Raw genomic sequence first — 12043 nt, 5'->3', positions numbered from 1 at the left:
AACCACAACCGGCCCGAGATGAGCTGCAAGTTTCCCAGGAAATGGTGGGAAAAGGGCCGAAGGCAGCAGAGCCCCAAGGGAGGAGGGAGGCCAAAGGCAGAGCTGCTGTGCCCCCCAGCTGCCCTTCCCCTGGGTGAGGCTGGACTGGAGCTCCAGGCTCTCCCAGGATGCCTCTGCCACCTGCTGCTCCCAGCACTCGCCCAGGGGCTCTCCTGTCACACCCAGCAGATTTTCCTGGATCCTGGAAATTCAGCCACTGACTATGGACTGAATGGGGAACTTGTTTGACAGCCTTTGGCCTAGTGCCTCATGGCTCTGCTGGCAAAGAAAACAGATCTGTTAATAAGATATTTTAACTGTGACAACAAGGAGGAGGAGAACTTTCCAAACATTCATTTATGATAATTACAGAATAATGATGGCAAAAACCAGGTAAAACATGGAGAGAAGGTTGAGAGTGCTAACAAACATGATATAACACATCTGTTCTCACAAGGGATGTATGTCTAAAGATTAACATGTCAAAGAAAATATAAAAGCAGGTGGTAACAGCTTAACTAAAGCTGGTTTGCAGCAATACAAGTATTCCTAAGAGCAACATAAAAGAAGAACAAGTACTTGAAACATTTTCTCAAACCCAAATCCCCACTGCAAAGGAAGTCAATAGACTTCCTTGAATGTCTTCAGAGTGGCAGACAGGCGCTGTGAATAGTGAACCCAACAGTAATTAAATGTCCCCATCAATCATGGACTGAGTAAATCAACCTTGCAAATAACACACGTGTCCCACCAGATCACAGACACTTCCCTCTGCAGCAGTGACCAGAAACTCAGGGCATGGCTGGGGGTATTTAAAATGCCATCAGCCACTTGGGTTCAGGTCTGGAAGCAACCCATGGGTGTGCAAAACTGCAAGAGGAGAAAAAAATGTCTCCAACCCAGCTGTGCCCACCCCACTGCCTCAGGCCTGTCTAATCCTGGAAGTCTGCAGCACCTCCAGGACGGACACATCCTTACCTTAATCATCTGAGAGAGATCCCCAGCATCAGCCAGCTCCAGGACAATGTTGAGTTCATTGTCTTCAATGAAAGAATCCAAATACTTAATTATGTTAGGGTGGTTGAGTTGCTGCAGAGGGAGGGAATGCAAGAGGAGCGGTTACAACGTGGTGAGGACAACTCCAGACACAGCACCTGCACCTCCTGTGAGCCACGAGCAAAATCTCCACAGTGGGGGCACCCACAGCCTGGGCCAAACTGCTCCAGCCAAAATCCTGGGAGAAAGCATTTCCCACAGGCACAGCATCCTGGAGGTGTCCTTGGCAAAGAGCAATTCCACCCAAACAGGCTGAAACAGCCTCTTCTACTGCAAACTGGCAAAACATTTAAAAGCAATGTCCTGAAGGATGCCTTGTTAAGCAATTACAAAAAATATGGATTATCCCCCATTAAATGGAAACAAACCCCCAGATGTTGGTTACAGTACTCAAGGTCTTTTGCCCCTTAAAAGAACAACAAAACTAAAGTAAAACTTTGAAGGAGAATAAAACCACACAAATTGTACATGTCACTATCCAATTATTTATACTGGCTTTTTCACCAATTCCTTTCTTTCATTTCAGTATAGTTCATTCTTACATTCACAACTGATGCTCAATTTTTTTTTTCTAGAACCCAAAAATATCACAGATCCTCTTTCTGAATGTAAACCTCAGCACTATTTTCCTCCTTAATATTGAGCAACTGGCTCATGTTTATCCTTCCCTACAGCCTACAGACTCAGGCTCCAACTGCATGAATTTGAACAGAGACCTCCAAAATCACAGGCACAGAAGTAATTATTTAATACTTTTAGAATGAAATTTGACTAGCTAAACTAAATTTTTAGCCTTTTGCAGTCTGTTACATTTACTAGAAATAGGTATTTAAAGTGCAACACATCTATGTTTTTAACCAACAATTTAAAATAAGGTACTAAGGCATCAAAATCACTACTTGTTTTAATCACTTAAACAGACTCTGGTTTCAGAGCCTTTATCTAAATTATCATTTTTCATTTGTGATATTTATACACCTACATACATGACATGCATAGCCAAAACTGCTCTCTCCTTTACTGTGTAAGCTTTATTTGCCAACCTGAAAACATTTTTTTTCCACAAAATAAAACAAACAAAAAACAAAACCCCAAGGAAAGAAAAATTTAAAAAAAAAAAGTTATTATAAAATTCTTACCTTCAAGAGGTCAATTTCTTTAATGCAATCTTGCCTTGCCTTGGCATCCATCATTTCAAAAATCTTCAAACACAAAAGCATAGAAGATAAAAATGAAACAACAACAAAAAAGTACTTTATACTTTAACAAGCAGTTGGTGTTTCCTTCCCCAGTTTGTACATCCTCTACTGTAATGAGTATTCACACAATCCCCAGATCAAAGAAAGATCAATGTTTTCTTTATTTTGAAACCACCACAGGGATAACATTGGGGTAAAACTAATTTTAAAACCCATAGGCAATATTCTAACCAGCACGAAAAAGAAAGATACAAGTTTGTGAATCTGATGCTGTGATTTTCATTGGTTTAATTATTATCAATTTCATATAGTAAATAAAAGACAAAATGTTTAATTTTCTCTTTTAAACAGATACAGCTCCCACTGATTTCTCTGTAATAATTAACAATAACTTTGAGCATTAATATTCGTTCTGCAATGATTACTAAATCACTGGAAATGGGAGTTTGGAGGATTTGTTGAAGGATTAAAGGCAAATTTCTTCAAATAAAATGCTGTTCTGAATACTGCCCAATACTTTCAGCCAAGTTTAAAACAATCTACACTTCTGACATCCAAGTTCTCACAAATTCTTCTCCAACTCCACCAGCAAGCCCCAGCCTTCTCCCCTTCCATGTTCCTGTGGTTCAGCTGTGTTGGGATGGCAGCTCCTCATGCACCAGCACAGCCACAGGCCCTCGCTGTCTCACACATTTAATAACAAGTTGGTGAGCCCTCTTCATAAAGAAAAGGTGAAATTTGAAATAAATATGAAATGGCAGCAGTGCTGTGCAGTCCTGACGCGGACACAGGAACCCCGTGAGGGGCGATAGGGACCAGACCCTGCAGGGCAGAGCTGGCAGCCCTGGGTGGTTCCCATCCCACCCCAAAGCAGGAGCTGCATGAAATGCTCACCTGCACCTTCTTCAGAGCCACAGGTTTCCTGTCCAGCAGACAAGTAGCTTTGTAAACTTCGCTGAACTGGCCTCGCCCGATCTTTTTCTCAATCTGAAAATCTGCCAAGGTGCAGCGATACGGGTACGACGTTAAATGTCTCTGTCAAAGGAAAGGCAGTCAGGGACCCCAGAGAGCCACTCGGCCCCTCCTGCTCCCCTGCTCGCGGGCAAGGGCTCAAACTTGGCCCCTGGGAGTGGAGAACATCCCACCACAAACACACCAACTCCTGGCAGATGCAGCAGCAACACGGGCTGGAGGAAGCCAAACGACTCCTTGACAAAGGGAATTAAAGTCTTGCCTTCCGTGTAAGTAACTAATTAATCCCCAACTGCTCTGGCTCCTTGCACAGCCTCTGATCAGCTCTGCCTGCCTGTGTCACCGGGGAGGTGCAGCCCAGCAGTGCCAGGTAAACAGCCAGGCAGGCAGGGAGGCACAGCCTAACGGGGAGCAGGCACCCCATGGACCCCAGGGCTCCCAGCAGCCCCGCTCGGCTCCTCTGGCACCAGCACGGCTGCCAAACAATGCTTAAAAAAGAAATTACCAAAATTAATTACTCCAAGTTAGCACACGTGCCAAGCAGAACATTTCTGAGTTTCAGCATCTTGAGCCGTTTCAGAGTTTGCACCAAAACACACAAAAAGAGAAGTTCCCAGCACAGGCTGGGGGTGGGGAAGGGCTTCCCAGGGATGAGCCAGGCCTGCAGCACAGCCACGCCCAGCACAAGTGTCCCGGGAGGGCTGCACGGCTTAAGGAATGACTATTGCTACCACTGCCATGCCTAATGCAGCAGGAGAGGGCTGGAACTGAGATCTGAAATGCAGGAACAGCTTTCAGCCCAGCGTTAGGACCTGCAGCTACTTCTGAAGGCGAGTCCCACGGAAAGAGGAAGGTCATCATTGGGAACCCTCCTGTCTCCCCTGCACTCTGGAACAAGTCACCAGCTATGAACTGCAGTCAAAGTTTGGGTCAGCTCTCAGTGCTTGTGCTGTGCTTGGAATTATGCTGCATTCACAGAGAGAACAAAAAACAAACCAAGGCTCAAGTCTAAGGATTCATGTCTCCAAGTTTGGCAGGGTACACTATCCAATAAACTGGGAGCATCCTCTCAGTGATGGGGGAGCAGGTATCCTACAGTTATCAGGTAAAGGGCAGAAGGCCACAATTGCTTTGCTTTATTGTTCCCATACATTCTCCTCCAAGTTACTGAATTATCACCAGAGCAAGGCAACACAGGATGAAACAGAGAAACAAAAATTCCAACTGATCAGCCCCTGCTGCCTTCTCAGTTCAGACTGCTGTGCAAGCTCCTTTTGCAGGGGTCTGATAGACAGAAGCACTCCTCCCTCCCATCACAGGGCCTGGGAAGGCCCAGCTCAGTGCAACCAACAGCAGGCCCTGCACTGTGTGCCTGACAAAGCCAGCAGAGCCTCACTCAGGGATCTGTCCCCTTTGCCTGGCTCCCACCAGGAACATCTCTGCTCCCCTTACCCCAGCTGCTGAGTGAGTTCCTTCACCTGTACACACAAACCACTTTCCCCAGACAAAACAAAGGTGTCAGCACATAAATGCACAAAACACTTTTTCCTAATTTAAAAATAGAAAGGAATCACAGCATTTCCTTCACCGTGTGCCTCCTGAGCTGTTCTTGAGCAGTAAGAAAGTCTGAGCAGAAGTTTTTCTAACTTGCAGTTACCATTCACAATAGAAGCAGCACTTCTAACGTTTTATGAGGCAACTACTACAAAACTTTATTTTTCAGAAGGAAATCCACACTGAAATCAAGGACAGTTTCCACTCGCCTTTCCTAAATTGTTAAAGTGTGTGTTTACACCAAGAGTGCTTACATGTAAATTAATATTTCAAGCACGTGCCCAGAAATATCTACCAACTTCTGAGCTTGAAAGCATAAATAGATGTTAGGCAAGTGTGAGGGGAATGTGCCCCAGCCCCCTGGCCATGGAGAGCCCCAGAGCCTGCTGGTGCTGGGGGTGATGCTGCCCATGCCTGGACACCTCTGCTGATGTGTTCCAGCACCTCCAGGACTGCAGCTGCACATTTACATATGCAATGACCTAGATTTGCATGGGCTATCACAACCTATCAGACCTAATTAAAGTAACGGAGCTTTCAGAGAGGGCAGGAGATGTTTGATTATGGAGCAAACCAGGAATCGTCCTCAGGTGAGCCCAAAGAGCACCAGAAAGCTCCCTCTGACCACAGGCCACCGTCCCTTCTTGCTGGAGCTGAAGGGTGGCAGGAGGCTGCTGAGCAGCACTGCAAGGACACCCAGAGCACCCAGGGGCCTCCTCAGAGCCACAGCCCTGCCCTGGCACCCACTGCACTGAGTCAGGACTCTTCACAGGGGGCTCTCCATTGCTTTCTAGTCCTTCCATAACTAACCACCACCATTCTTCACAAAGCTGGCAAAGAACCAATCCAAAAGATCATGGGTTGTTTCATTCAAACCCGTGATCTTCATTTCTGCAAACCTCAGAGTTTTCATGCACAGATATCAATTGTGTGGAGTAAGATACCACCATCATCGTCTAACTTGTCCATTAAAAATACATTTTCTCATTTTTAGGACACATTTAGGCTCAGGTTTCCATAAGTGCAGTAAAATCAAGCCCCTGCCTCAACAGATCAGGTGTCAAGGTCAACAATGGAGCTTGAAATAAAAAAAAAACTAAATGAAAAGAAGAAAAGGGGATTAAAAAAAAAAACCAAGCAAGCAAAAGAAATCCCAACCCTGGACAGTACAAAAACGGAGCTGTTTGCACAGTTCTGTTCCCGGGGCAGCTGTAGGAAGGGCACAGTCTGGGAGTAACTTGTTTTCAGACAAAGGCTGTTCTCTTCATGCACACAAGGAAGTTTCATTCTTCTCCTACTCCATGAAAAAAAAAAAAGCGCCAAAGAATTCCTCATGCAAATAAAAAACCCATTCATTTTGAAGAAGAAATGCAGAGATCGTTCCAAGAACAAGCTCTTCTGGACATCTCCTCTGGCATACATGTGCTCTGTGAGATGGAACCACTGGTGCCAGAGCAGAGATTCCAAAGCTGGCAAAAGCAGGCAAGGGCAGCCCTTGTAAGAGCTTCAGGAGGAATTTTGCCAGGGCTTTTAGCCTCCAATTTTGAGGTGTTACAAGATTGTCTGCAGAGCAGAATTTGTAAGGTTTCTAAGAACAGGATAGGATGCCTACCCACCCTGAATACATTTGTTGTGTTTTATTTTTCTTCATGAGTAGCTGTCCAGAATTTGTGTTTTGGGATGGGGAAGAACAAGAAAAAACTCTTCTGTAGAAAGACTTTCAATCTCCAGAACAATTAGTATTTGGCCAATACATTTACCTCTTTGTAATGACCTAAGATCCAGGGAAAACCTGAGCAGCCCCAAGAGAACTGTGGGAGCAGCTGTGCCTGCAGCCTCTAAGCCCTTGTTTTGGGCCAAGGAGCACCCTGAGAGTGAAACCAAAATATCCCAAATACAGCCCCAGAGCAGAGCCAGGCCTGTCCCCTGCTCCCCCCGAGGCACAGGGAACCCACGGGCTGAGAAAGGGGATTGCTCGCTGCTAACTGCACAACAGAGAAACCCAGAGTGCTAATGTTAATTAATAATCAAGTCAGTTGTTTCACTGCTGATTGGCATGTGGAAAACAGGCACCAGTCAGCCCTGCACAAAGGGCTGCAGGCATTTAGAGTATTTGTAGTCAACCTAAAAACTGTTAGGATTAGTTAACCAACAGTTAAAAAGTCAGACAGTCCAATCTTCAGATGCCAATAAAAGCATCTTTCCTGTAGAGCCATGAAATGAAATATTCTTTAGAAGAGTAAAAACATACTCGCCCAATTAATTTTCTGAAATCTCATTAAAAAATTTAGCCCGACTAAGTCATACACTTCTGACCTGAATTTTAATTATCTTTACGCTGGATATAAGGTTTTTTCTGATATTTGCAATGCATCATTAATTTTAAAGGAACGGTTTCCTTGCTTCTAAAGTGCATACTTCATCTGAGTGACATTTACTGTAACTAATTTCACCTTTAAAAGACATCTGCAGTGGTACTGGGGGAGCTCCAGCCCCTCCTGCAGAATGTGCACACATTATAAGCAATGATTTACTATCAACATCAGTATTTCAAACCCTTTCAGGATGTCCAAAATTATACACCTGCCTCCATTCAATAATGCCTACCTGAAAAGAATTTTGCATACTTTGAGGCTGAAATTCCAGTGTGAATTTATGAGAACACATTAGAACAGATTGATTAAAGAAGGAACTTCTAAGCTTGCAAGAGATGAGGAAACTTTTAAAATATGGATTATCCTTCAAACAGGTAGCCAAGTAATTATTGAAGAATACATCAGGTTTTTCAATTTGAGCTTCAAAATTAGACTACACAGTCATGAAATATCCTTCACCTGACCTGTTACCTGGAATTTAAAGTTTGCTGAAGAACTTGGTTTAAGTTTCAAAGCTTCAGCATCCCTGAAAGCATGATTGGGATCGATCCTGATATCCAGATATTCTGGGCCTGTCTAGACATTTGTGCTGCTACACCACAAGGGAAGAGAAAAATACCAGCTTGGAAATAGCAGGACAAGGTGACATTCACAAAGAAATTAAAATTACCATAGAAATAATCTCTTAACAGCTCTGCTGCTAAAATGTGAGTATATAAAAGAGCTATTTAAAAGTGAGTTACTGTGTTTATTTAGTATGAAAACTAAGTGAAAAATTACAACTATATTTTTATATCACTGATTTACTCCTAAATAATTTTTATTGCTCACTGCTACTTAGTGTTTATACACGAAGTAATCTGGAGACTTAAATAATTAACACCTTCATTCTGGAACATTGCTAGAAAATGTTCTCCCTCTTGCTAATGAACTTCCTTGGGGTATTTCTGGGCAGGTATGGGAGCCAAAAGCCAAAACTGTCATTTCATTGGACATTTGAAAAAAATGTTTGTATTACAGATAACTTCTAAGTACCCAGCATTACTCAAAGGTTTCATCTTAGCTAAACTACAGCAGTTCAAGACAGAAAAGAAAAGCCTGACTCATATTCTGTACTGATGAGTTATAGAGCAGAAACAACACCTCTGCCAGAACTGACAAAAAAGAAGCTTTAGGAAGCAGCATAATTATAGGAGAAGCTTCTGGGAGAGGAGCACGTTGCTGCTCCGGACTTTTGGGGGCTGGCACAGAAGTTTGTAATGAAGGGGCTGCAAGGAAGAGAAGGCTGTTCCACACAAAGCTCCCTCCTCATCCAAGGCTCTAAGAACTCATGTTCTGGTTTTTATTGCTGAAGTTTTTATCTCTATCATTAATGACATTTCTCATAAGACCAGTTTGGTCAATTTTATCTTCCCAAACCTCCCTCCCACAAACCACTACACAGCATGTCTGGATTACTCAGATTTTTCAGAAGAAAGAAAGGATGCAATTTCAGATTCTCCAGGTAAAAAGTATCAGAGATTTGAAAATTTTTATATAAATATATTCCTGAAAACTGGAAAAACAGAAATATGTCATCAGCAATCCTATCATGCTACCAATGTAAGGCTTCTCAACACTACCTTTTTTGTATGCATTTTTCCAGTTCCTTGGTAGACTGTATATTTTTGTTTTTCAGGTCTTTTTATGTTATTTTGACAGCAAAACCAAAGGCAGTCTTCCTGCAATTCTAATTCCAAATTAGACCATTCTGAGAACAGTTTCCTAGAGCCCTCCATTAACAGAACTTGGGTATTACCAGAGTTGAGGGCAGGTTTCACTGAACAATGACCATACAGCAAAATGAGCCCACTCAGCATCAGCATCACAGCAGAACACAGATTATTAGCTACTAATTACACTTAACTATGTCATTACAAATTCTAACATGTGCTCCAAGATGCCATGAATGTATCTGCTGCACAGGAACACTTCCTAATCTTGTTCATGAAATAATTACAGGGGCACTATCCTGCCAAATGAGGCAGTAATTAACCCTAATTGCTCAAAATGCAACTGGCTAATTCTCGGAGATTAATCAAGGGGATTCAATTATTATTAAATGACTTAATATGACAAATTGCTACATTAGGAGAGGGGGCTTTGCTCCACACCATGGTACTTTCCCAGCAGTGCATTCACTGTGTGCACAAAACTCCCCCTCAGCAGAGGCTGTGCTGGGCACTGGCAGAGCTTTCCCAAGGAGAGTGGGATTGATCTCCAGCTCAGGGACCCTGCCCACCCTGCTCGGGGACCCTGCCCACCCTGCTCGGGGACCCTGCTCACCCTGCTTGAGGACCCTGCCCACCCTGCTCGGGGACCCTGCTCACCCTGCTCGGGGACCCTGCCCAGCCCTGCACTGCAGTGGGAACAGCAAAGGCTCACCCCATCCCTCCCCACAGTCACATCCCACCACTGCTGCAATTCTCTTCTTTCTGACAGCTTTCCATGCTCCTTTTGGTTTATTCCTTAATACAACACAGGGGCAAAACTGAATTGCTCTGATCAACAGAACACAGGCTGAAAAGTCAAGCAGCCAGAATTCACAAAATCCAAGTTTCATGACTACACAGACTGTGGGTTAATCCTGGTTTTAGCTCCCTTCTGCAGAAAGGCAGGAAGAGAGAGGAGCTGCTACAGTGAAAGTTCATTATAGTGTGGACAAAATACATTACAGGATGAGTTCCAGAGACTCGCAGGGAGCCTACAGTTCCATGTGGAATGAGCTTTTTCTTTTATCTGGTAATTACTTCTCCAGCACTTACTATAAAAAGAGATAAAATACATTTATTCACTTACACAATAATCTATTTTACCTTGGCCTTTTCTTCAAAGAATCAAAGACATGAGAAAGCCAACTCAGTATGTTTTCATAGGATGATTTAAAAACACTAGCTTTGAGCAAAATTCAAACTATTTCCTCTTTCTCTTACTATAATCAAAAAGTGGGTTCAGGAAGCTGTCTGGCAGAATCCCAAACTGGATATTCCCTACAACTGCTACAACTGCACTAAAAACAAAAGGAGGGGGACAAAAGCAGCTAAATGCTAAGAAATCAGGAGACCCTTATGGAACGAAGGCAAGAAAAGACAGAGGGAGATGGATCGGACACCCACACTTACCTGAGGATCATGCTGGAATTCCTGCCCTGGCAGCTTGCACAGAGGGTTGTTCTGGTCCCCTAGATGATGAGGATGGTTGTGCTGCCCTTCCATGGTATCATACCAAACTCTGCCTCTCGGCTCTGCTGAGGCAAAAGAAAGGGGAGAGGTTTCAGGCCAGCCCAACACAGCAGTCAGAAATGAGAGTCTGCTCCCCTTCAGAAATGGTACCAGAACCTGCAGAAGCTGTAAAGAGCTGCCCAACAGGCACATGAGACATCCCAGTGCTGAGCAACACTGTGATCCCAGATTAACTGCTGCTCTGGCACAGGGCTGTGCACACACTTCAGGAACCCCGTGGGCAACAGTGATGGGGCAGCTGTGGGACACCTCCTCTGCCTGCAGAGAAAGAATGACCCTACCCAGATTTTCCAGCCCTACTCGAACCATTTGTGCTCTGGCCTGACTCGGGGACAAACTCTGGTAATTCTATCAGCTGCTCAGGGAAGCAGGACTGCATCACAGCACTCCCTGCTCCACACCAGCTCTGGGGCCAGGCTCTGTCCCCAAGCAAAGTCAGGCCCAAAATACAGACACAGCACTTAGAGAACACCCACAATAAATACACCCATGTCCCTTCCCCAGAAAAGGCCATTCACAGGTTTTGGTCACCCCTTACCCACACCCTGCCATTCCCAGCCACATCATTCCTGTCCTTGGCACTGACTGAAGCCTAATGGAGACAAGGGAAGATTTAGTGGCCAACACAAGCATTTGCAGAAACTTATTTCAAGAGTTTTGGCAAGTATTCACCCAGTGAAAGAACACAACCTGACCTCATTAGTGTATTAATAGTGCGTGCCTGGCACTTGGGCAATGACTAAGTCTTAGTTTAAAATACAAAGGTATTTTAAATATTTGTGGGAGTGGGGGAGAAAATATGATGAAGAAGAATTTCTGCAGCAAGTAGTGCTCAATTCTTTTAACAGTTGTCTGTGAAATAAACCCTTAGCTCTGGCAGATCTTTCCCAACACCAGCTACCATAACACAGGGGGAAAACAGAGAGACTCTTCTCATGTCTCAAGCAAATGAACCCTCACTCTGACAAAAGAGCTGCAGCTCCTGCCACACTACACAGGTGAACACATGGGCTGCTCTCAATAAAAACAGCTTCTCAAAGTCAGTACCATGAAACTCCAGTGGGGGAAGGAGAATCACTGCTAGTATGAAGAAGTTTGATTTTAAGATCTTTTCAGTCTCAAGCATCTGTAGGTTTATTAGTAATCAGGTGAAGATACCTAGATAAAACTATGTCTCAATACTGACATTAAAGTGCCCTATGAAATTCCTACCTTATGTTATACTGCTGGAACTATCTTAATTATTTTATTATTCAAGATCTGAAGAAAGGCAGTTTACTTGAAGGGAGAGCCACATGTTCTCTCTCTTACAAGCCCACACACACAAAGCAAAGCCTAGTTCCAACACAGGAACCTGGACATGGCACATTCCCAGCACAGAGACATGTCCAGGCAGGGCCACTGAAGTGTCTGCAGCCTAGCACTGATCAAACTGGGCATCCACGGTGCCCTGCCTTCCAAAGGGCTAACGCTCAAAAACAGGGGAGGGGTTTACTGATTTACTTCTGGACATGGGAACCTGAATGCCCTGGCCATAGCCCAGTCTGGGCAGTCCCCAGGCTCTGAG

General features: G+C 44.2%; 1 protein-coding gene across 2 annotated transcripts in view; it reads right to left on the bottom strand.

The window, feature by feature from the left end:
• Positions 1-12043, bottom strand: part of NEK6 (NIMA related kinase 6) — a 44420-nt gene that overhangs the window by 18150 nt on the left and 14227 nt on the right. The window contains exons 2-5 of one of the 2 annotated variants that reach the window (XM_036393700.2): positions 10357-10478; positions 3189-3329; positions 2235-2297; positions 1018-1128 (exon numbers count right to left, since the gene is read on the bottom strand). In XM_036393700.2, coding sequence (XP_036249593.1) covers positions 1018-1128; positions 2235-2297; positions 3189-3329; positions 10357-10449 — 408 coding nt within the window. In that variant the 5' untranslated portion in view covers positions 10450-10478. Of the gene's footprint in view, positions 1-1017; positions 1129-2234; positions 2298-3188; positions 3330-10356; positions 10482-12043 lie in introns of both variants that reach the window. The other variant, XM_036393701.2, reaches the window with a different exon arrangement.

This window comes from Molothrus ater, chromosome 20 (assembly GCF_012460135.2).
Source record: "Molothrus ater isolate BHLD 08-10-18 breed brown headed cowbird chromosome 20, BPBGC_Mater_1.1, whole genome shotgun sequence".
In the NCBI taxonomy this organism is placed as follows: Eukaryota; Metazoa; Chordata; class Aves; order Passeriformes; family Icteridae; genus Molothrus; species Molothrus ater.
Note: the sequence above shows the minus strand (reverse complement) of the source record. Positions and strands in the feature narration are given on the sequence as shown.